Source organism: Oncorhynchus kisutch, unplaced genomic scaffold (genome assembly GCF_002021735.2).
Source record: "Oncorhynchus kisutch isolate 150728-3 unplaced genomic scaffold, Okis_V2 scaffold796, whole genome shotgun sequence".
Classification (NCBI taxonomy): Eukaryota; Metazoa; Chordata; class Actinopteri; order Salmoniformes; family Salmonidae; genus Oncorhynchus; species Oncorhynchus kisutch.
Window position 1 is genome coordinate 51,181 of NW_022262741.1, and position 26,320 is coordinate 77,500.

Consider the following 26,320-nt stretch of genomic DNA (forward strand, 5'->3'; position numbering starts at 1 on the left):
AGTGTGTATCGTATAGTGGTATATCAGTGTGTATAGTATATGTGTATAGTATAGTGTGTATATCAGTGGTATAGTAGTGTGTATAGTATTGTGTTATAGTATAGTGTGTATAGTATAGTGTGTATAGTATAGGTGTATATCAGTGGTATAGTATAGTGTGTATATCAGTGGTATAGTATAGTGTGTATATCAGTGTGTATAGTAGTGTGGTATAGTATAGTTGGTATATCAGTGTGTATAGTATAGTGTGTATATCAGTGCGTATAGTATAGTGTGTATAGTATCGTGTGTATATCAGTGTGTATAGTAGTGTGTATAGTCTAGTGTGTATAGTATAGTGTGTATCAGTGGTATAGTATAGTGTGTATATCAGTGTGTATAGTATAGTGTATATCAGTGGTATAGTATAGTGTGTATAGTAGAGTGTATATCAGTGTGTATATCAGTGTGTATAGTATAGTGTGTATAGTATAGGGTGTATAGTATAGTGTGTATAGTATAGTGTGTATAGTATAGTGTGTATAGTAGAGTGTGCGTAGTATAGTGTGTATAGTATAGTGTATATCAGTGTGTATAGTATAGTGTGTATAGTAGTGTGTATAGTATAGTGTGTATAGTATATATATCAGTGTGTATAGTATAGTGTGTATATCAGTGTGTATAGTATAGTGTGTATAGTATAGTGTGTATAGTATAGTGTGTATATCAGTGTGTATAGTATAGTGTGTATATCAGTGTGGTATAGTATAGTGTGTATAGTATAGTGTGTATAGTATAGTGTGTATATCAGTGTGTATAGTATAGTGTATATCAGTGTGTATAGTATAGTGTGTATAGTAGAGTGTGTATAGTATAGTGTGTAGTATAGTATAGTGTGTATAGTATAGTGGTGTATAGTATAGTTGTGTATATCAGTGTGTATAGTATAGTGTGTATAGTATAGTGTGTGTATAGTATAGTGTGTATAGTATAGTTGGTATATCAGTGTGTATATCAGTGTGTATAGTAGTGTAATCAGTGTGTATAGTATAGTGTGTATAGTATAGTGTGTATATCAGTGTGTATAGTATAGTGTGTATAGTATAGTGTGTATAGTAGAGTGTGTATATCAGTGTGTATAGTATAGTGTGTATAGTATAGTGTGTATCTCAGTGTGTATAGTATAGTGTGTTATAGTATAGTGTGTATATCAGTGTGTATATCAGTGTGTATATCAGTGTGTATAGTAGTGTGTATAGTATAGTGTGTATATCAGTGTGTATAGTATAGTGTGTATAGTATAGTGTGTATAGTATAGTGTGTATAGTATAGTGTGTATATCAGTGTGTATATTCAGTGTGTATAGTATAGTGTGTATAGTATAGTGTGTATAGTATAGTGTGTATAGTAGTGTGTATATCAGTGTGTATAGTATAGTGTGTATAGTATAGTGTGTATATCAGTGTGTATATCAGTGTGTATATCAGTGTGTATAGTATAGTGTGTATAGTATAGTGTGTATAGTATAGTGTGTATAGTATAGTGTGTATAGTAGAGTGTGCGTAGTATAGTGTGTATAGTATAGTGTATATCAGTGTGTATAGTATAGTGTGTATAGTAGTGTGTATAGTATAGTGTGTATAGTATATATATCAGTGTGTATAGTATAGTGTGTATATCAGTGTGTATAGTATAGTGTGTATAGTATAGTGTGTATAGTATAGTGTGTATATCAGTGTGTATAGTATAGTGTGTATATCAGTGTGTATAGTATAGTGTGTATAGTATAGTGTGTATAGTATAGTGTGTATATCAGTGTGTATAGTATAGTGTATATCAGTGTGTATAGTATAGTGTGTATAGTAGAGTGTGTATAGTATAGTGTGTATAGTATAGTGTGTATAGTATAGTGTGTATAGTATAGTGTGTATATCAGTGTGTATAGTATAGTGTGTATAGTATAGTGTGTATAGTATAGTGTGTATAGTATAGTGTGTATATCAGTGTGTATATCAGTGTGTATAGTAGTGTGTATATCAGTGTGTATAGTATAGTGTGTATAGTATAGTGTGTATATCAGTGTGTATAGTATAGTGTGTATAGTATAGTGTGTATATCAGTGTGTATAGTATAGTGTGTATAGTATAGTGTGTATATCAGTGTGTATAGTATAGTGTGTATAGTATAGTGTGTATATCAGTGTGTATATCAGTGTGTATATCAGTGTGTATAGTAGTGTGTATAGTATAGTGTGTATATCAGTGTGTATAGTATAGTGTGTATAGTATAGTGTGTATAGTATAGTGTGTATAGTATAGTGTGTATATCAGTGTGTATATCAGTGTGTATAGTATAGTGTGTATAGTATAGTGTGTATAGTATAGTGTGTATAGTAGTGTGTATATCAGTGTGTATAGTATAGTGTGTATAGTATAGTGTGTATATCAGTGTGTATATCAGTGTGTATATCAGTGTGTGTATCAGTGTGTATAGTATAGTGTGTATAGTATAGTGTGTATAGTATAGTGTGTATATCAGTGTGTATAGTATAGTGTGTATATCAGTGTGTATAGTATAGTGTGTATAGTATAGTGTGTATATCAGTGTGTATATCAGTGTGTATATCAGTGTGTATATCAGTGTGTATATCAGTGTGTATAGTATAGTGTGTATATCAGTGTGTATAGTATAGTGTGTATAGTATAGTGTGTATAGTAGTGTGTATAGTATAGTGTGTATAGTAGTGTGTATAGTATAGTGTGTATAGTAGTGTGTATATCAGTGTGTATAGTAGTGTGTATATCAGTGTGTATAGTATAGTGTATATCAGTGTGTATAGTATGTGTATAGTAAACCTTGTGAAGACTTACAGAAAACGTTTGACCTCTGTCATTGCCAACAAAGGGTATATAACAAAGTATTGAGATAAACTTTTGTTATTGACCAAATACTTATTTTCCACCATAATTTGCAAATACATTCTTTAAAAATTCTACAATGTGATTTTCTGGATTTTTTTTCTCATTTTGTCTGTCATAGTTGAAGTGTACCTATGATGAAAATTACAGGCCTCTCTCATCTTTTTAAGTGGGAGAACTTGCACAATTGGTGGCTGACTAAATACTTTTTTGCCCCACTGTATATAGTATATAGTTCTCACCACATGTGTGTATATTATAGTGTATAGTATATAGTTCTCACCACATGTGTGTATATTATAGTGTATAGTATATAGTTCTCACCACATGTGTGTATATTATAGTATATAGTATATAGTTCTCACCACATGTGTGTATATTATAGTGTATAGTATATAGTTCTCACCACATGTGTGTATATTATAGTGTATAGTATATAGTTCTCACCACATGTGTGTATATTATAGTGTATAGTATATAGTTCTCACCACATGTGTGTATATTATAGTGTATAGTATATAGTTCTCACCACATGTGTGTACAGGTCTTCTTTGCTGTGGATGTTAGTGGTGGTTCCAGCAAACTCCAGCAGCTCCCGTGATTGGTCCACAACCAGAGAGGGGTGGAGCTTACACAGCTTCAACAAGTGGTGGCTAAAAACTCTAGACAGAGAAACAAGAGAGAAAATCAAAAGAGAACCGAGAGAGAGAGAAATGAGAGAGAAACAAGAGAGAGAGACGAGAGCGAGAGAGAGAAACGAGAGAGTGAGAGTGAAAGAGAGAGTGGAAAGATAGAGAGTTAATGAGCAGATGAGCTCCTGAATTGTTCAGCATGTTTTTCCAAAAGATAGACTGAGGGTTGTATAAAAGGTGGATTATTTTACAAGGACATATACAGGGTAACCCCCTCCACATCATCTACAGGGCACTGTGAAGAGGTCACCACAGTACAGTACCCCTTAGATATTAAACATGACAAGGCACCGAGAGAGTACAGAGAGAAGCTCCTCATGGACAATCCAGAAACACTTTTTGCTGACTGCTACAAAAACAGGAACGTCAGTAACCTAATCTTCCGCACAGACCATCCCTTTATTTTGTATTTTATTTCACCTTTATTTAACCAGGTGACCAGTTGAGAACAAGTTCTCATTTACATCTGCGACCTGGCCAAGATAAAGCAAAGCAGTGCGACACAAACAACAACACAGAGTTACACATGGAATAAACAAACGTACAGTCAATAACACAATAGAAAAAAGTCTATATACAGTGTGTGGAAATGGCGTGAGGAGGTGAGACAATAAATAGGCCATAGTAGCAAAGTAATTACAATTTAGCAAATTACCACTGGAGTGATAGATGTGCAGATGATGATGTGCAAGTAGAAATACTGGTGTGCAAAAAATAAAATCAAACCAATATGGGGATGAGGTAGGTAGTTGGGCTATTCACAGATGGGCTGTGTACAGCTGCAGCAGTCGGTAAGCTGCTCAGTTAGCTGATGCTTAAAGTTATTGAGGGAGATATAAGTCTCCAACTTCAGCAATTTTTGCAATTCGTTCCAGTCACTGGCTGCAGAGAACTGGAAGGAAAGGCAGCCAAAGGGGGTGCTGGCTTTGGGGATGACCAGTGTGATATACCTGCTGGAGCGCGTGCTACAGGTGGGTGTTATGGTGACCAGTGAGCTGAGATAAGGCGGAGCTTTACCTAGCAAAGACTTATAGATGACCTGGAGCCAGTGGGTTAGGCAACGAATATGTAGCGAGGGCCAGCTGGATCGGTAGGATATCAGTTTTACGAGGGAGTTTTGCTGCGTGAGTGAAGGAGGCTGTGTTGTGAAATAGGAAGCAGATTCTAGATTTAATTTTGGATTGGAGATGTTGAATACGAGTCTGGAAAGAGAGTTTACAGTCTAGCCAGACACCTGGGTATTTATAGTTGTCCACATATTCTAAGTCAGAACCATCCAGAGTAGTGATGCTAGTCGGGCGGGCGGTTGAAGATCATGCATTTAGTTTTACTAGCATTTAAGAGCAGTTGGAGGCCACGGAAGGAGTGTTGTATGGCATTGAAGCTCGTTTGGAGGTTTGTTAACACAGTGTCCAAAGAAGGGCCAGATGTAGACAGAATGGTGTCGTCTGTGTAGAGGTGGATCAGGGAATCACCTGCTGCAAGAATGACATCGTTGATATATACAGAGAAAAGAGTCAGCCCGAGAATTGAACCCTGTGGTACTCCCATTGAGACTGCCAGAGGTCCTCTCTCCATAATACTTTTGAGATAATATTCTATAAGAGGTAGAGGAGCTCAAGCAGTAGAACATTGAGATATGAAGACATTATTATAAATTAAATTAAACTCACAAAAATGTACATATGAAAACCATAAGTGGCACGCAGATTGGTAGACACTATGACACTAGACACTATGGAACACAAAGCTTTTACTATCTCATCCTGGAATATACAAGGTCTGAACAGGAACCCAGACTTCATCAAAGAAATGTGAAATACAGACATTGTCATCCTACAAGGGGAGATAAACCATTTCCAGGCCCAGGGACTGTGGAGACCTAAATGCCAGAACGGGACAAGAATCGGACACCCTCAGCACCCAGGGAGACAAACACCTGCCTGGAGGTGACAGCATTCCCTCCACCATATGCCCCCCTAGGCACAACTACGACAACATAACCAACAAAAACGGGTCACAACTCCTGCAGCTTTGTCTGTACATAGTCAATAGTACTATAGGCTTCAAGGGGACTCTTATGGTAGGTACACAATCACCTGACCTCATTCCTTGGCCTCATCCCTTGACCTCAACCCAGAGTCCCTCAGAGCGTTCAGTCAGCCCACTGACACCTCTCTCAGATCACTGCTGAATCACCATCTACTTGAACTGTGGATGGGTCCACAGTGTCTCCTGACCCCTCCTGTCTCAGCCTCCAGTATTTATGCTGCAGTAGTTTATGTGTCGGGGGGCTAGGGTCAGTTTGTTATATCTGGAGTACTGCTCCTGTCCTATTCGGTGTCCTGTGTGAATCTAAGTGTGCGTTCTCTAATTCTCTCCTTCTCTCTTTCTTTCTCTCTCTCGGAGGACCTGAGCCCTAGGACCATGCCCCAGGATTACCTGACATGATGACTCCTTGCTGTCCCCAGTCCACCTGGCCGTGCTGCTGCTCCAGTTTCAACTGTTCTGCCTTCTTATTATTCGAACATGCTGATCATTTATGAACATTTGAAAATCTTGGCCATGTTCTGTTATAATCTCCACCCGGCACAGCCAGAAGAGGACTGGCCACCCCTCATAGCCTGGTTCCTCTCTAGGTTTCTTCCTAGGTTTTGGCCTTTCTAGGGAGTTTTTCCTAGCCACCGTGCTTCTACACCTGCATTGCTTGCTGTTTGGGGTTTTAGGCTGGGTTTCTGTACAGCACTTTGAGATATCAGCTGATGTACGGAGGGCTATATAAATAAATGTGATTTGATCAAAGCCAAATGAACTGAATAATATTAAGAAATGCTATAGATGGAAGGAAAGTAGTGTAGAAACCTACCAAAAAACGATTAGGCAACAACAAATTCAATCCCTTCTAGACAACTCCCTGGACAAAACATTTCACTGTAATAGTGAAGGTGTAAACTTGGCAGTAGTAAACCTAAACAGTATATTTGACCTTTCAGCTTCCCTATCAAATCTAACGTTTTCAAGCAGACTACCTTAGAAAATGAAAAACTATGACAAATGGTTTGATGAAGAATGCAAAAACCTAAGAAAGAAATTGAGAAAACTGTCCAACCAAAAACATGACATCACAATACCCCATAATGACATCACAATACCACATAATGACATCACAATACCCCTAATGACGAGGCGCAAAAAAGGATTTTAGATTTCCTTTCAAATTTATAAAAATGTAAATACCATATTTATATACAATACCAGTCAAATGTTTGGTCCTACTACCTACCTACCTACTCATTCCAGTGTTTATTTTTTACAAAAACAAATGGAGGGGGGTCAATGTAATTGTCTGGTGGCCTTGTCCATCCAAAATAAAAAGTGTTAAACAAATCCAAATATATTTTATATTCTTCAAAGTGGCCCCCTTTTCTCTCAACCAGCTTCATGAGAAATGTTTTTCCAACAGTCTTGAAGGAGTTCCCACATTTGCTGAGCACTTGATGGCTGCTTTTCCTTCACTCTGCAGTCCAACTCATCCCAAACCATCTTAATTGGGTTGAGGTCGGGTGATTGTGGAGGCCAGGTCATCTGATGCAGCACTCCATCACTCTCCTGTGATGGAGTGGATGGACAAGGCCACCAGACAATTACATTGACCTCCATTTGATTTGAACACTGCAGCTACGTTTATTTATTAGAGTTTTCAATCCCAGGCCCCCGTCTCCGCAGGAGGCCTTTTGGTAGGCAGTCATTGTAAATAATTATTTGTTCTTAACTGACTTGCCTAGTTAAATAAAGGATAAATAAAATAAATAAATACTCACTGTTTATGATCTATGCATAGTCACTTCACCCCTACCTACATGTACACATTACCTCGACTAACCTGTACCCTTCTCCACTACCTACATGTACCCTTCACCCCTACCTACATGTACACATTACCTCAACTAACCTGTACCCTTCTCCACTACCTACATGTACCCTTCACCCCTACCTACATGTACACATTACCTCAACTAACCTGTACCCTTCACCCCTACCTACATGTACACATTACCTCGACTAACCTGTACCCTTCTCCACTACCTACATGTACCCTTCACCCCTACCTACATGTACACATTACCTCAACTAACCTGTACCCTTCTCCACTACCTACATGTACCCTTCACCCCTACCTACATGTACACATTACCTCAACTAACCGGTACCCTTCACCCCTACCTACATGTACACATTACCTCAACTAACCGGTACCCTTCACCCCTACCTACATGTACACATTACCTCAACTAACCTGTACCCTTCTCCACTACCTACATGTACCCTTCACCCCTACCTACATGTACACATTACCTCAACTAACCTGTACCCTTTACCCCTACCTACATGTACACATTACCTCGACTAACCTGTACCCTTCACCCCTACCTACAAGTACACATTACCTCAACTAACCTGAACCCTTCACCCCTACCTACATGTATACATTACCTCAACTAACCTGTACTCTTCACCCCTACCTACATGTACACATTACCTCGACTAACCTGTACCCTTCACCCCTACCTACATGTACCCTTCACCCCTACCTACATGTACACATTACCTCGACTAACCTGTACCCTTCACCACTACCTACATGTACCCTTCACCCCTACCTACATTTACACATTACCTCGACTAACCTGAACCCTTCACCCCTACCTACATGTACCCTTCACCCCTACCTACATGTACACATGACCGACTAACCTGAACCCTTCACCCCTACCTACATGTACCCTTCACCCCTACCTACATGTACACAATACCTCAACTAACCTGGACCCTTCACCCCTACCTACATGTACACATTACCTCAACTAACCTGAACCCTTCACCCCTACCTACATGTACACATTATAGTAGTGGTATTATAGTATGTACACATTATCTCAACTAACCTGTATGTGTGATGCGGTGTGTGTCCTGACCAGTGTATGTGTGATGCGGTGTGTGTTCTGACCGGTGTATGTGTGATACGGTGTGTGTCCTGACCAGTGTATGTGTGATACGGTGTGTGTCCTGACCAGTGTATGTGTGATGCGGTGTGTGTCCTGACCAGTGTATGTGTGATACGGTGTGTGTCCTGACCAGTGTATGTGTGATACGGTGTGTGTACTGACCGGTGTATCTCTGCAGTGTATTTGGGGATGTTGAGCAACAGACTGCTTCTCTCCAACAGCACCAACACCAGCTGGGCCAGCAACCGCTCATCTGATATCTACACACACACACACACACACACACACACACACACACACACACACACCACATCTAAGCTGTACTTATATACACAAAATACATGTTTTATCTCTGACTTATTCTGGTTGTAGCCTGTGTGTGCGTATGTGTGTGTGTGTGTGTGTGTGTGTGTGTGTGTTACCGTGGTAACTGTGTTGAAGTAGACGTGCAGCAGCACTGGAACACTTTGAGCTGATTGGATGACTCTGGACCAATCAGCTGCCTCCATCAGCAGGTCATGGAGCACACTCAGTCTGTCCATGGTATCACCTGGGGAGAAATACAGTGATATTACAGCAGTGTTATTACAGTATTGGCATTACAGTAGTGTTATTACAGTAGTGTTATTACAGTAGTGTTATTACAGTAGTGTTATTACAGTAGTGTTATTACAGTAGTGTTATTACAGTATTGGCATTACAGTAGTGTTATTACAGTAGTGTTATTACAGTAGTGTTATTACAGTAGTGGCATTACAGTAGTGTTATTACAGTAGTGTTATTACAGTAGTGTTATTACAGTAGTGGCATTACAGTAGTGTTATTACAGTATTGGCATTACAGTAGTGTTATTACAGTAGTGGCATTACAGTAGTGGCATTACAGTAGTGTTATTACAGTAGTGTTATTACAGTAGTGTTATTACAGTAGTGTTATTACAGTATTGGCATTACAGTAGTGTTATTACAGTAGTGTTATTACAGTAGTGTTATTACAGTAGTGTTATTACAGTATTGGCATTACAGTAGTGTTATTACAGTAGTGTTATTACAGTAGTGTTATTACAGTAGTGGCATTACAGTAGTGTTATTACTGTATTGGCATTACAGTAGTGTTATTACAGTAGTGTTATTACAGTAGTGTTATTACAGTAGTGGCATTACAGTAGTGTTATTACAGTAGTGTTATTACAGTAGTGTTATTACAGTATTGGCATTACAGTTGTGTTATTACAGTATTGGCATTACAGTAGTGGCATTACAGTAGTGGCATTACAGTAGTGGCATTACAGTATTAGAGTAGTGTTATTACAGTAGTGTTATTACAGTAGTGGCATTACAGTAGTGTTATTACAGTAGTGTTATTAAAGTATTGGCATTCCAGTAGTGGTATTACAGTAGTGGCATTATAGTATTGGTATTACAGTAGTGGCATTACAGTAGTTGCATTACAGTAGTGGTATTATAGTATTGGCATTACAGTGGTATTAGAATATTGGCATTACAGTAGTGGTATTACAGTAGTGGTTTTACAGTAGTGTTATTACAGTAGTGGCATTACAGTAGTGGTATTACAGTAGTGTTATTAAAGTATTGGAATTACAGTAGTGGTATTACAGTAGTGGCATTACAGTAGTGGCATTACAGTAGTGGTATTATAGTATTGGCATTACAGTAGTGGTATTACAGTAGTGGTTTTACAGTATTAGAGTAGTGGTATTACAGTAGTGGCATTACAGTAGTGGCATTACAGTATTACAGTAGTGGTATTACAGTAGTGGCATTACAGTATTAGAGTAGTGGTATTACAGTAGTGTTATTAAAGTAGTGGCATTACAGTAGTGGCATTACAGTAGTGGCATTAAAGTAGTGGCATTACAGTAGTGGTATTATAGTATTGGCATTACAGTAGTGGTATTACAGTAGTGGTTTTACAGTATCAGAGTAGTGGTATTACAGTAGTGTTATTACAGTAGTGTTATTACAGTAGTGGCATTACAGTAGTGGCATTACAGTATTACAGTAGTGGTATTACAGTAGTGGCATTACAGTATTACAGTAGTGGTATTACAGTAGTGGCATTACAGTATTAGAGTAGTGGTATTACAGTAGTGTTATTACAGTAGTGTTATTAAAGTATTGGCATTACAGTAGTGGCATTACAGTATTACAGTAGTGGTATTACAGTAGTGGCATTACAGTATTAGAGTAGTGGTATTACAGTAGTGTTATTACAGTAGTGTTATTAAAGTATTGGCATTACAGTAGTGGCATTACAGTAGTGGTATTATAGTATTGGCATTACAGTAGTGGTATTACAGTAGTGGTTTTACAGTATTAGAGTAGTGGTATTACAGTAGTGTTATTACAGTAGTGTTATTAAAGTAGTGGCATTACAGTATTGGTATTACAGTAGTGGCATCACAGTAGTGGCATTACAGTATTAGAGTAGTGGTATTACAGTAGTGGCATTAGTAGTGGTATTATAGCATTACAATAGTGGTATTATAGTATTACAGTAGTGGTATTAGAGTAGTGGTATTAGAGTAGTGGTATTACAGTAGGTGTATTACAGTAGGTGTATTACAGTAGGTGCATTATAGTATTACAGTAGGTGTATTATATAATTGCAGTAGGTGTATTACAGTATTACAGTAGGTGTATTATAGCATTACAGTAGGTATATTACAGTAGGTGTATTATAACATTACAGTAGATGTATTACAGTAGGTGTAGTACAGTAGTACAGTAGTAGTGGTATTATAGGTAGTGGAATTATTGTTGTGGTATTATAGTAGTGGTATTACAGTAGTACAGTAGTAGTGGTATTACAGTATTATAGTTGTGATATTATAGTAGTAGTGGTATTACAGTAGTGGTATTACAGTAGTAGTGGTATTATAGTCATGGTATTACAGTAGTAGTGGTATGACAGTATTATAGTAGTGGTATTACAGTAGTAGTGGTATTATAGTATTACAGTAGTGGTATTACAGTAGGTGTATTACAATAGGTGTATTATAGAATTGCAGTAGGTGTATTACAGTAGGTGTATTATAACATTACAGTAGGTGTATTACAGTATTACAGTAGGTGTATTACAGTAGGTGTATTATAGCATTACAGTAGGTATATTACAGTATTACAGTAGGTGTATTACAGTATTACAGTAGGTGTATTATAGCATTACAGTAGGTATATTACAGTATTACAGTAGGTGTATTATAACATTACAGTAGCTGTATTACAGTATTACAGTAGGTGTATTATAGCATTACAGTAGGTGTATTACAGTATTACAGTGGGTGTTTTACAGTAGGTGTATTATAGCATTACAGTAGGTATATTACAGTATTACAGTAGGTGTATTATAGCATTACAGTAGGTGTATTACAGTATTACAGTAGGTGTATTATAGCATTACAGTAGATATATTACAGTATTACAGTAGGTGTATTATAACATTACAGTAGCTGTATTACAGTATTACTGTAGGTGTATTATAGCATTACAGTAGGTGTATTACAGTATTACAGTGGGTGTTTTACAGTAGGTGTATTACAGTAGGTGTATTATAACATTACAGTAGCTGTATTACAGTATTACAGTAGGTGTATTATAGCATTACAGTAGGTGTATTACAGTATTACAGTGGGTGTTTTACAGTAGGTGTATTATAGCATTACAGTAGGTATATTACAGTATTACAGTAGGTGTATTATAGCATTACAGTAGGTGTATTACAGTATTACAGTAGGTGTATTATAGCATTACAGTAGATATATTACAGTATTACAGTAGGTGTATTATAACATTACAGTAGCTGTATTACAGTATTACTGTAGGTGTATTATAGCATTACAGTAGGTGTATTACAGTATTACAGTGGGTGTTTTACAGTAGGTGTATTACAGTAGGTGTATTATAACATTACAGTAGCTGTATTACAGTATTACAGTAGGTGTATTATAGCATTACAGTAGGTGTATTACAGTATTACAGTGGGTGTTTTACAGTAGGTGTATTATAGCATTACAGTAGGTGTATTACAGTATTACAGTAGGTGTATTATAACATTACAGTAGGTGTATTACAGTAGGTGTAGTACAGTAGTACAGTAGTAGTGGTATTATAAGTAGTGGAATTATAGTAGTGGTATTACAGTAGTACAATAGTAGTGGTATTACAGTATTATAGTTGTGATATTATAGTAGTAGTGGTATTACAGTAGTAGTGGTATTACAGTAGTGGTATTACAGTAGTAGTGGTATGACAGTATTATAGTAGTGGTATTACAGTAGTAGTGGTATTACAGTAGTAGTGGTATTATAGTATTATAGTAGTGGTATTACAGTATTATAGTAGTGGTATTATAGTAGTGGTATTATAGTAGCGGTATTACAGTAGTAGTGGTATTACAGTATTATAGTAGTGGTATTACAATATTAGTGGTATAATAGTAGTAGTGGTATTACAGTATTATAGTAGTGGTATTACAGTAGTAGTGGTATTACAGTAATACAGTAGTAGTGGTATTACAGTATTATAGTAGTGGTATTACAGTAGTAGTGGTATTAGTGTTATAATAGTAGTAGTGGTATTACAGTATTATAGTAGTGGTATTACAGTATTACAGTAGTAGTGGTATTATAGTATTAGTGGTATTACAGTATTATAGTATTGGTATTACAGTAGTAGTGGTATTATAGTATTAGTGGTATTACAGTAGTAGTGGTATTACAGTATTATAGTAGTGGTATTATAGTATTATAGTAGTGGTATTACAGTAGTAGTGGTATTACAGTATTATAGTAGTGGTATTACAGTAGTAGTGGTATAACAGTATTACAGTAGTAGTGATATTACAGTAGTAGTGGTATTACAGTATTATAGTAGTAGTGATATTACAGTAGTAGTGGTATTACTGTATTAAAGTAGTGGTATTACAGTATTATAGTAGTGGTATTACAGTATTTTAGTAGTGGTATTACAGTAGTAGTGGTATTACAGTATTATAGTAGCAGTATTATAGTAGTAGTGGTATTACAGTATTATAGTAGTGGTATTACAGTAGTGGTATTACAGTATTACAGTAGTAGTGGTATTATAGTATTAGTGGTATTACAGTATTATAGTATTGGTATTATAGTAGTAGTGGTATTATAGTAGCGGTATTACAGTAGTAGTGGTATTACAGTATTATAGTAGTGGTATTATAGTATTATAGTAGTGGTATTACAGTAGTAGTGGTATTACAGTATTATAGTAGTGGTATTACAGTAATAGTGGTATAACAGTATTACAGTAGTAGTGATATTACAGTAGTAGTGGTATTACAGTATTATAGTAGTAGTGATATTACAGTAGTAGTGGTATTACAGTATTATAGTAGTGGTATTACAGTATTATAGTAGTGGTATTACAGTATTTTAGTAGTGGTATTACAGTATTTTAGTAGTGGTATTACAGTAGTAGTGGTATTACAGTATTATAGTAGCAGTATTATAGTAGTAGTGGTATTACAGTATTATAGTAGTGGTATTACAGTATTATAGTAGTAGTGGTATTACAGTATTATAGTAGTGGTATTACAGTAGTAGTAGTATTACAGTAGTAGTGGTATTACAGTAGTAGTGATATTACAGTAGTGGTATTACAGTAGTATTCGTGTTACAGTAGTAGTGGTATTATAGCATTACAGTAGTAATATTACAGTAGTGGTATTACAGTAGTAGTAGTATTACAGTAGTAGTGGTATTACAGTAGTAGTGATATTACAGTAGTGGTATTACAGTAGTATTCGTGTTACAGTAGTAGTGGTATTATAGCATTACAGTAGTAATATTACAGTAGTGGTATTATAATATTACAGTAGTGGAATTGTAGTACAGTAGTAGTGGTATTACAGTAGTACAGTAGTAGCGGTATTACAGTAGTAGTGATATTATAGTAGTGGTATTACAGTAGTAGTGGTATTATAGAATTACAGTAGTAATATTACAGTAGTGGTATTATAATATTACAGTAGTGGTATTATAGTATTACAGCAGTAGTGGTATTACAGTAGTAGTGGTATGACAGTATTACAGTAGTAGTGGTATTATAGCATTACAGTAGTAATATTACAGTAGTGGTATTATAATATTACAGTAGTTTGTGACATTACCAGACCCTGCCTCCCCTCTCAACAGGAACAGGAAGAGGCCTCTATGGGCGGGGCTTCGGAAAGCTTCCAGCGATGACAGACCACGCCCCCCTGGCTCAGACACAGGGAAGCATGCAGACCTGACACGCACAGATCACCATGTTACATTTCTATACTGCTCTGATGTTTCCCTGAAATGCTTCTAGGAACATTGTGTATGTTATTGATTGATTTGTTATTACACCATCTTACAGAGATACTTTACACACATCAACGTAGAATACACTACGTATTTATTGTGTATACAGTTGAACTCGGAAGTTTACATACACTTAGGTTGGATCGGTTAAGACATCTACTTTGTGCATGACACAAGTCATTTTTCCAACAATTGTTTACAGACAGATTAATTCACTGTATCACAATTCCAGTGGGTCAGAAGTTTACCTACACTAAGTTGACTGTGCCTTTAAACAGCTTGGAATATTTCAGAAAATTACATGGTTTTAGAAGCTTCTGATTGACTCAGATTATGTCAATTAGCCTATGAATGTACTTTGGTGTGAAAAGTGTACAAAAGTATCTATATCCACAGTAAAACGAGTCCTATATCGACATAACCTGAAAGGCCACTCAGCAAGGAAGAAGCCACTGCTACAAAACCGCCATATAAAAGCCAGACTACGGTTTGCAACGGCACATGGGGACAAAGATCGTACGTTTTGGAGAAATGTCCTCTGGTCTGATGAAACAAAAATAGAACTGTTTGGCCATAATGACCATTGTTATGTTTGGAGGTAAAAGAGGGAGGCTTGCAAGCCGAAGAACACCATCCCAACCGTGAAGCATGGGGGTGGCAGCATCATGTTGTGGGGCTGCTTTGCTGCAGGAGGGACTGGTGCACTTCACAAAATAGATTGCATCATGAGGCAGGAAAATTATGTGGATGTATTGAAGCAACATCTCAAGACATCAGTCAGGTAGATAAAGCTTGATCGCAAATCGGTCTTCCAAATGGACAATGACCCCAAGCATACTTCCAAAGTTGTGGCAAAATGGCTTAAGGACAACAAAGTCAAGGTATTGGAGTGGCCATCACAAAGCCCTGACCTCAATCCCAGAGAAGATTTGTGGGCGAGCAAGGAGGCCTACAAACCTGACTCAGTTACACCTGCTCTGTCAGGAGGAATGGGCCAAAATTCACCAAACTTACTGTGGGACGTTTGTGGAAGGCTACCTGAAACGTTTGACCCAAGTTAAACAATTTAAAGGCAATGCTACCAAATACTAATTGAGTGATTGCAAACTTCTGACCCACTGGGAATGTGATGAAAGAAATTAAAGCTGAAATAAATAATTGTCTCTACTATTATTCTGGCATTTCACATTCTTAAAATAAAGTGGTGATCCTAACTGACCAAAGACAGGGAATTTTTACTAGGATTAAATGTCAGGAATTGTGAAAAACAAAGTTTAAATGTATTTGGCTAAGGTGTATGTAAACTTCAGAGTTCAACTGTATAAGCATTCTATCTCTACGTGTGTGTGTGTGTACCTGAGCTGCAGGGTGAGAGCAGCAGTGAGACAGGGCAAGTCCAGTAGAGAGTGCAGTAGCTCAACTGCAGTCCCAGCCGTGACCAGAGAGGGCAGCACATCCACATAGTCAGATACCAGGCCTGGACTGTCCCACGCTAGGAACTACAACACATCACATAGTCAGATACCTGGCCTGGACTGTCCCACGCTAGGAACTACAACACATCACATAGTCAGATACCAGGCCTGGACTGTCCCACGCTAGGAACTACAACACATAGTCAGATACCAGGCCTGGACTGTCCCACGCTAGGAACGACAACACATAGTCAGATACCAGGCCTGGACTGTCCCACGCTAGGAACTACAACACATCACATAGTCAGATACCAGGCATGGACTGTCCCACGCTAGGAACTACAACACATCACATAGTCAGATACCTGGCCGGGACTGTCCCACGCTAGGAACTACAACACATCACATAGTCAGATACCTGGCCTGGACTGTCCCACACTAGGAACTACATCACATGTCAGATACCAGGCCTGGACTGTCCCACGCTAGGAACTACAACACATAGTCAGATACCAGGCCTGGACTGTCCCACGCTAGGAACTACATCACATGTCAGATACCAGGCCTGGACTGTTCCACGCTAGGAACTACAACACATCACATAGTCAGATACCAGGCCTGGACTGTTCCACGCTAGGAACTACAACACATAGTCAGATCCAAGACCTGGACTATCCCACGCTAGGAACTAATAACTACAAGAACCCGGCGTCAGATACGGTGGGCCAATAATGTGCCTAGAGTGTTATAATGGGGTGTGTGTTACCTTGAGCAGGCTAGGGAAGTAGTGTGTGTACAGTGGTACAGAGGAATGGAGCTGCAGCTGATTGGCTCTGATGAAGGACAGCGTCTCGTGGGCCAGATAGGGGTCGTTGAAACACTCTGCTGGGAGAACACCAAACACACACCTCCACACACACTCACTGTCCACCGCTGCAGTCTCCCCTACACACACACACACAAACACAGTAAGTACACACCAGCTTTATCCTCCACACGTGCACACACACACCTCCTCACCGTGGTTCAGGTAGAACTGAGCGATGGGCAGGAGGACTCTGCTGCAGGACAGGTCAGAGTTCAGACGGCCGAACAGTGACTTAACACACGGGAACGCACGATACACACACCCTGCATCCTCCACACACACACCGTCCAGGATACGCACCGCCTCCACCAAGCACTGACACATACACACACACAAACACACACACACACACACACACACACACACACACGAGAGAGAGAGAGGACAGGGTTACTACAGCAGTATGACAGGGTTACTACAGCAGTATGACAGGGTTACTACAGCAGTATAACTGTGTGTGATTGTAGGGGACAGGGTTACCACAGCAGTATGACAGGGTTACTACAGCAGTATGACAGGGTTACTACAGCAGTATAACAGGGTTACTACAGCAGTATGACAGGGTAACTACAGCAGTATGACAGGGTTACTACAGCAGTATGACAGGGTTACTACAGCAGTATGACAGGGTTACTACAGCAGTATGACAGGGTTACTACAGCAGTATGACAGGGTTACTACAGCAGTATGACAGGGTTACTACAGCAGTATGACAGGGTTACTACAGCAGTATGACAGGGTTACTACAGCAGTATGACAGGGTTACTACAGCAGTATGACAGGGTTACTACAGCAGTATGACAGGGTTACTACAGCAGTATGACCGGGTTACTACAGCAGTATGACAGGGTTACTACAGCAGTATAACAGGGTTACTACAGCAGTATAACAGGGTTACTACAGCAGTATGACAGGGTTACTACAGCAGTATGACAGGGTTACTACAGCAGTATGACAGGGTTACTACAGCAGTATAACTGTGTGTGATTGTAGGGGACAAGTTGTAGCTCACTGCTTTCTGTAGCTCTGTGTCTGTTCTCTTCAGCGCCTCTGAAACAGAAGAAAACAGTCTTTACTGTTCAACACAGGGACACTGGGATTTACAGATTCAACACAGGGACACACTGGGATTTACAGATTCAACACAGGGACACACTGGGATTTACAGATTCAACACAGGGACACTGGGATTTACAGATTCAACACAGGGACACTGGGATTTACAGATTCAACACAGGGACACACTGGGATTTACAGATTCAACACAGGGACACACTGGGATTTACAGATTCAACACAGGGAGACACTGGGATTTACAGATTCAACACAGGGACACTGGGATTTACAGATTCAACACAGGGACACACTGGGATTTACAAATTCAACACAGGGACACTGGGATTTACAGATTCAACACAGGGACACACTGGGATTTACAGATTCAACACAGGGACACTGGGATTTACAGATTCAACACTGGGACACACTGGGATTCACAGATTCAACACAGGGACACACTGGGATTTACAGATTCAACACAGGGATTTACAGATTCAACACTGGGACACACTGGGATTTACAGATTCAACACTGGGACACACTGGGATTTACAGATTCAACACAGGGACACACTGGGATTCACAGATTCAACACAGGGACACACTGGGATTCACAGATTCAACACAGGGACACACTGGGATTTACAGATTCAACACAGGGACACTGGGCTTTACAGATTCAACACAGGGACACTGGGATTTACAGATTCAACACTGGGATTTACATATTCAACACAGGGACACTGGGCTTTACAGATTCAACACTGGGACACTGGGATTTACAGATTCAACACAGGGACACTGGGATTTACAGATTCAACACAGGGACACTGGGCTTTACAGATTCAACACTGGGATTTACAGATTCAACACAGGGACACTGGGCTTTACAGATTCAACAAAGGGACACTGGGATTTACAGATTCAACACTGGGACACTGGGATTTACAGATTCAACACAGGGACACTGGGCTTTACAGATTCAACACAGGGACACTGGGCTTTACAGATTCAACACAGGGACACACTGGGATTTACAGATTCAACACAGGGACACACTGGGATTTACAGATTCAACACAGGGACACTGGGATTTACAGATTCAACACTGGGACACACTGGGATTCACAGATTCAACACAGGGACACACTGGGATTTACAGATTCAACACAGGGATTTACAGATTCAACACTGGGACACACTGGGATTTACAGATTCAACACTGGGACACACTGGGATTTACAGATTCAACACAGGGACACATTGGGATTCACAGATTCAACACAGGGACACACTGGGATTCACAGATTCAACACAGGGACACTGGGATTTACAGATTCAACACAGGGACACAAAACATTTTGTAACAAATATATTATTTTGTCAAAGTCGTGTAGGGGTTAGGGTCCATACTGTAGTGTAGGGGTTAGGGTCCATACTGTAGTGTAGGGGTTAGGGTCCATACTGTAGTGTAGGGGTTAGGGTCCATACTGTAGTGTAAGGGTTAGGGTCCATACTGTAGTGTAGGGGTTAGGGTCCATTATGTAGTGTAGAGGTTAGGGTCCATACTGTAGTGTAGGGGTTAGGGTCCATGCTGTAGTGTAGGGGTTAGGGTCCATACTGTAGTGTGGGGGTTAGGGTCCATACTGTAGTGTAGGGGTTAGGGTCCATGCTGTAGTGTAGGGGTTAGGGTCCATACTGTAGTGTAGGGGTTAGGGTCCATGCTGTAGTGTAGGGGATAGGGTCCATACTGTAGTGTAGGGGTTAGGGTCTATACTGTAGTGTAGGGGTTAGGGTCCATGCTGTAGTGTAGGGGTTAGGGTCCATGCCGTAGTGTAGGGGTTAGGGTCCATACCGTAGTGTAGGGGTTAGGGTCCATACTGTAGTGTAGGGGTTAGGGTCCATGCTGTAGTGTAGGGGTTAGGGTCCATACTGTAGTGTAGGGGTTAGGGTCCATACTGTAGTGTAGGGGTTAGGGTCCATACTGTAGTGTTGGGGTTAGGGTCCATACTGTAGTGTAGGGGTTAGGGTCCATACTGTAGTGTAGGGGTTAGGGTCCATACTGTAGTGTAGGGGTTAGGGTCCATGCTGTAGTGTAGGGGTTAGGGTCCATACTGTAGTGTAGGGGTTAGGTTCCATGCTGTAGTGTAGGGGTTAGGGTCCATACTGTAGTGTAGGGGTTAGGGTCCATGCTGTAGTGTAGGGGTTAGGGTCCATGCTGTAGTGTAGGGGTTAGGGTCCATGCTGTAGTGTAGGGGTTAGGGTCCATGCTGTAGTGTAGGGGTTAGGGTCCATGCTGTAGTGTAGGGGTTAGGGTCCATGCTGTAGTGTAGGGGTTAGGGTCCATGCTGTAGTGTAGGGGTTAGGGTCCATACTGTAGTGTAGGGGTTAGGGTCCATACTGTAGTGTAGGGGTTAGGGTCCATACTGTAGTCTAGGGGTTAGGGTCCATACTGTAGTGTAGGGTTTAGGGTCCATACTGTAGTGTAGGGGTTAGGGTCCATACTGTAGTGTAGGGGTTAGGGTCCATGCTGTAGTGTGGGGGTTAGGGTCCATACTGTAGTGTAGGGGTTAGGGTCCATACTGTAGTGTAGGGGTTAGGGTCCATACTGTAGTGTAGGGGTTAGGGTCCATGCTGTAGTGTAGGGGTTAGGGTCCATACTGTAGTCTAGGGGTTAGGGTCCATGCTATAGTTTAGGGGTTATGGTCCATACTGTAGTGTAGGGGTTAGGGTCCATACTGTAGTGTAGGGGTTAGGGTCCATACTGTAGTGTAGGGGTTAGGGTCCATGCTGTAGTGTAGGGGTTAGGGTCCATGCTGTAGTGTAGGGGTTAGGGTCCATACTGTAGTGTTGGGGTTAGGGTCCATGCTGTAGTGTAGGGGTTAGGGTCCATGCTGTAGTGTAGGGGTTAGGGTCCATACTGTAGTGTAGGGGTTAGGGTCCATACTGTAGTGTAGGGGTTAGGGTCCATACTGTAGTGTAGGGGTTAGGGTCCATACTGTAGTGTAGGGGTTAGGGTCCATGCTGTAGTGTAGGGGTTAGGGTCCATGCTGTAGTGTAGGGGTTAGGGTCCATGCTGTAGTGTAGGGGTTAGCGTCCATGCTGTAGTGTAGGGGTTAGGGTCCATACTGTAGTGTAGGGGTTAGGGTCCATGCTGTAGTGTAGGGGTTAGGGTCCATACTGTAGTGTAGGGGTTAGGGTCCATGCTGTAGTGTAGGGGTTAGGTTCCATGCTGTAGTGTAGGGGTTAGGGTCCATACTGTAGTGTAGGGGTTAGGGTCCATACTGTAGTGTAGGGGTTAGGGTCCATACTGTAGTCTAGGGGTTAGGGTCCATACTGTAGTGTAGGGGTTAGGGTCCATACTGTAGTGTAGGGGTTAGGGTCCATACTGTAGTGTAGGGGTTAGGGTCCATGCTGTAGTGTAGAGGTTAGGGTCCATACTGTAGTGTAGGGGTTAGGGTCCATACTGTAGTGTAGGGGTTAGGGTCCATGCTGTAGTGTAGAGGTTAGGGTCCATACTGTAGTGTAGGGGTTAGGGTCCATGCTGTAGTGTAGGGGTTAGGGTCCATACTGTAGTGTGGGGGTTAGGGTCCATACTGTAGTGTAGGGGTTAGGGTCCATACTGTAGTGTAGGGGTTAGGGTCCATGCTGTAGTGTAGGGGTTAGGGTCCATACTTTAGTGTGGGGGTTAGGGTCCATGCTGTAGTGTAGGGGTTAGGGTCCATGCTGTAGTGTAGGGGTTAGGGTCCATGCTGTAGTGTAGGGGTTAGGGTCCATGCTGTAGTGTAGGGGTTAGCGTCCATGCTGTAGTGTAGGGGTTAGGGTCCATACTGTAGTGTAGGGGTTAGGGTCCATGCTGTAGTGTAGGGGTTAGGGTCCATACTGTAGTGTAGGGGTTAGGGTCCATGCTGTAGTGTAGGGGTTAGGTTCCATGCTGTAGTGTAGGGGTTAGGGTCCATACTGTAGTGTAGGGGTTAGGGTCCATACTGTAGTCTAGGGGTTAGGGTCCATACTGTAGTGTAGGGGTTAGGGTCCATACTGTAGTGTAGGGGTTAGGGTCCATACTGTAGTGTAGGGGTTAGGGTCCATGCTGTAGTGTAGAGGTTAGGGTCCATACTGTAGTGTAGGGGTTAGGGTCCATGCTGTAGTGTAGGGGTTAGGGTCCATACTGTAGTGTGGGGGTTAGGGTCCATACTGTAGTGTAGGGGTTAGGGTCCATACTGTAGTGTAGGGGTTAGGGTCCATGCTGTAGTGTAGGGGTTAGGGTCCATGCTGTAGTGTAGGGGTTAGGGTCCATACTGTAGTGTGGGGGTTAGGGTCCATGCTGTAGTGTAGGGGTTAGGGTCCATGCTGTAGTGTAGGGGTTAGGGTCCATGCTGTAGTGTAGGGGTTAGGGTCCATACTGTAGTGTAGGGGTTAGGGTCCATGCTGTAGTGTAGGGGTTAGGGTCCATGCTGTAGTGTAGGGGTTAGGGTCCATACTGTAGTGTAGGGGTTAGGGTCCATACCGTAGTGTAGGGGTTAGGGTCCATGCTGTAGTGTAGGGGTTAGGGTCCATACTGTAGTGTAGGGGTTAGGGTCCATACTGTAGTGTAGGGGTTAGGGTCCATACTGTAGTGTAGGGGTTAGGGTCCATACTGTAGTGTAGGGGTTAGGGTCCATGCTGTAGTGTAGGGGTTAGGGTCCATACTGTAGTGTAGGGGTTAGGGTCCATGCTGTAGTGTAGGGGTTAGCATCCATACTGTAGTGTAGGGGTTAGGGTCCATACTGTAGTGTAGGGGTTAGGGTCCATGCTGTAGTGTAGGGGTTAGCGTCCATACTGTAGTGTAGGGGTTAGGGTCCATACTGTAGTGTAGGGGTTAGGGTCCATGCTGTAGTGTAGGGGTTAGGGTCCATGCTGTAGTGTAGGGGTTAGGGTCCATACTGTAGTGTAGGGGTTAGGGTCCATACTGTAGTGTAGGGGTTAGCGTCCATACTGTAGTGTAGGGGTTAGCGTCCATGCTGTAGTGTAGGGGTTAGGGTCCATACTGTAGTGTAGGGGTTAGGGTCCATGCTGTAGTGTAGGGGTTAGGGTCCATACTGTAGTGTAGGGGTTAGGGTCCATGCTGTAGTGTAGGGGTTAGCGTCCATGCTGTAGTGTAGGGGTTAGCGTCCATGCTGTAGTGTAGGGGTTAGGGTCCATGCTGTAGTGTAGGGGTTAGGGTCCATACTGTAGTGTGGGGGTTAGGGTCCATGCTGTAGTGTAGGGGTTAGGGTCCATACTGTAGTGTAGGGGTTAGGGTCCATGCTGTAGTGTAGGGGTTAGGGTCCATACTGTAGTGTAGGGGTTAGGGTCCATGCTGTAGTGTAGGGGTTAGGGTCCATACTGTAGTGTAGGGGTTAGGGTCCATGCTGTAGTGTAGGGGTTAGGGTCCATACTGTAGTGTAGGGGTTAGGGTCCATGCTGTAGTGTAGGGGTTAGGGTCCATGCTGTAGTGTAGGGGTTAGGGTCCATGCTGTAGTGTAGGGGTTAGGGTCCATGCTGTAGTGTAGGGGTTAGGGTCCATACTGTAGTGTAGGGGTTAGCGTCCATACTGTAGTGTAGGGGTTAGAGTCCATACTGTAGTGTAGGGGTTAGAGTCCATACTGGGCCATCATCATTTCTCAATTTTCTATCAGGTTTTAGATGTTCAAGTGAGTCCTTTTGGTCCCAAACCATCAACTGGACGGTGTAGAGTACATACTGCGGTCACTCTGTTCTATGGGGGTAGAGTACATACTGCGGTCACTCTGTTCTATGAGGCAGTAGTGTAGGGGTTAGGGTGTAGGGTACATACTGCGGTCACTCTGTTCTATGAGGCAGTAGTGTAGGGGTTAGGGTACATACTGCGGTCACTCTGTTCTATAAGGCAGTAGTGTAGGGGTTAGGGTGTAGGGTACATACTGCGGTCACTCTGTTCTATAAGGCAGTAGTGTAGGGGTTAGGGTACATACTGCGGTCACTCTGTTCTATAAGGCAGTAGTGTAGGGGTTAGGGTGTAGGGTACATACTGCGGTCACACTGTTCTATGGGTGTAGGGTACATACTGCGGTCACTCTGTTCTATGAGGCAGTAGTGTAGGGGTTAGGGTACATACTGCGGTCACTCTGTTCTATAAGGCAGTAGTGTAGGGGTTAGGGTGTAGGGTACATACTGCGGTCACTCTGTTCTATAAGGCAGTAGTGTAGGGGTTAGGGTACATACTGCGGTCACTCTGTTCTATAAGGCAGTAGTGTAGGGGTTAGGGTACATACTGCGGTCACTGTTCTATAAGGCAGTAGTGTAGGGGTTAGGGTGTAGGGTACATACTGCGGTCACACTGTTCTATGGGTGTAGGGTACATACTGCGGTCACTCTGTTCTATGAGGCAGTAGTGTAGGGGTTAGGGTGTAGGGTACATACTTCGGTCACTCTGTTCTATGAGGCAGTAGTGCAGGGGTTAGGGTGTAGGGTACATACTGTGGTCACTCTGTTCTATGAGGCAGTAGTGTAGGGGTTAGGGTGTAGGGTACATACTGCGGTCACTCTGTTCTATAAGGCAGTAGTGTAGGGGTTAGGGTGTAGGGTACATACTGCGGTCACTCTGTTCTATGAGGCAGTAGAGTAGGGGTTAGGGTGTAGGGTACATACTGCAGTCACTCTGTTCTATGAGGCAGTAGTGTAGGGGTTAGGGTGTAGGGTACATACTGCAGCCACACTGTTATATGAGGCAGTAGTGTAGGGGTTAGGGTGTAGGGTACATACTGCGGTCACTCTGTTCTATGAGGCGTTGGCAGTACTGGAAACTCTTCTCTCTCAGACGTTCTTTAGGAGGAAGGAGTCTGCTGGAGGACGACGTGGCTGATACCATGGAAACCACAGAGCCGTCCACCTCCGACCTGTCATCTGGGGCCACAGAGAGGTCAAGGGTTAGAGGTCAGGGGTGGACTAACCAGTTAAAGCAACACACTATAAGATGAGCATAACGCCAATGGAACAGATCCATGACATGTTTACATGTAGTAGTCAGCCAGCCAGTAGTCAGCCAGCCAGTACAGTCAGCCAGCCAGTAGTCAGCCAGCCAGTAGTCAGCCAGCCAGTAGTCAGCCAGTTAGTATAGTCAGTACAGTCAGCCAGCAGTCAGTATAGTCAGCCAGTAGTCAGCCAGCCAGTAGTCAGCCAGCCAGCAGTCAGTCAGTCAGCATAGTCAGTACAGTCAGCCAGCCAGTCAGTATAGTCAGCCAGTAGTCAGCCAGCCAGTAGTCAGCCAGCCAGTATAATCAGCCAGCCAGTAGTCAGCCAGCCAGTAGTCAGCCAGCCAGTACAGTCAGCCAGCCAGTAGTCAGCCAGTCAGTAGTCAGCCAGCCAGTAGTCAGCCAGCCAGCCAGTAGTCAGCCAGCCAGTAGTCAGCCAGCCAGCCAGTAGTCGGGCCAGCCAGCCAGTTAGTATAGTCAGCCAGCCAGTAGTCAGCCAGTTAGCAGTCAGCAGTCAGCCAGTTAGTATAGTCAGTACAGTCAGCCAGTAGTCAGCCAGCCAGCAGTCAGCCAGTCAGCCAGTTAGTATAGTCAGTACAGTCAGCCAGCAGTCAGCCAGCAGTCAGTATAGTCAGCCAGTAGTCAGCCAGCCAGTAGTCAGCCAGCCAGTACAATCAGCCAGCCAGCAGTCAGCCAGCCAGTAGTCAGCCAGTCAGTAGTCAGCCAGCCAGTACAGTCAGCCAGCCAGTAGTCAGCCAGCCAGTAGTCAGCCAGCCAGTATAGTCAGCCAGCCAGCCAGTAGTCAGCCAGCCAGTACAGTCAGCCAGCCAGTAGTCAGCCAGCCAGTACAGTCAGCCAGTACAGTCAGCCAGTACAGTCAGCCAGCCAGCCAGTACAATCAGCCAGCCAGTAGTCAGCCAGTCAGTAGTCAGCCAGCTAGTAGTCAGCCAGCCAGTACAGTCAGCCAGTCAGTACAGCCAGCCAGTAGTCAGCCAGCCAGTAGTCAGCCAGCCAGTAGTCAGCCAGCCAGCAGTCAGCCAGCCAGTGCAGTCAGCCAGCCAGTAGTCAGC

At 42.0% G+C, this 26,320-nt stretch overlaps 1 protein-coding gene across 2 annotated transcripts in view; it reads right to left on the reverse strand.

Annotated features, from left to right (window-relative positions):
* LOC109882472 (AP-5 complex subunit zeta-1) overlaps positions 1 to 26,320 on the reverse strand; it is a 53,750-nt gene that overhangs the window by 18,031 nt on the left and 9,399 nt on the right. For both annotated transcript variants that reach the window (XM_031816431.1, XM_031816433.1), the window contains 9 exons: positions 25,042 to 25,182; positions 18,234 to 18,271; positions 17,374 to 17,536; positions 17,120 to 17,298; positions 16,295 to 16,437; positions 14,761 to 14,879; positions 9,018 to 9,145; positions 8,758 to 8,855; positions 3,427 to 3,559 (listed from right to left, as the gene is read on the reverse strand). In XM_031816431.1, coding sequence (XP_031672291.1) covers positions 3,427 to 3,559; positions 8,758 to 8,855; positions 9,018 to 9,145; positions 14,761 to 14,879; positions 16,295 to 16,437; positions 17,120 to 17,298; positions 17,374 to 17,536; positions 18,234 to 18,271; positions 25,042 to 25,182 — 1,142 coding nt within the window. The remainder of the gene's footprint in view (positions 1 to 3,426; positions 3,560 to 8,757; positions 8,856 to 9,017; positions 9,146 to 14,760; positions 14,880 to 16,294; positions 16,438 to 17,119; positions 17,299 to 17,373; positions 17,537 to 18,233; positions 18,272 to 25,041; positions 25,183 to 26,320) is intronic.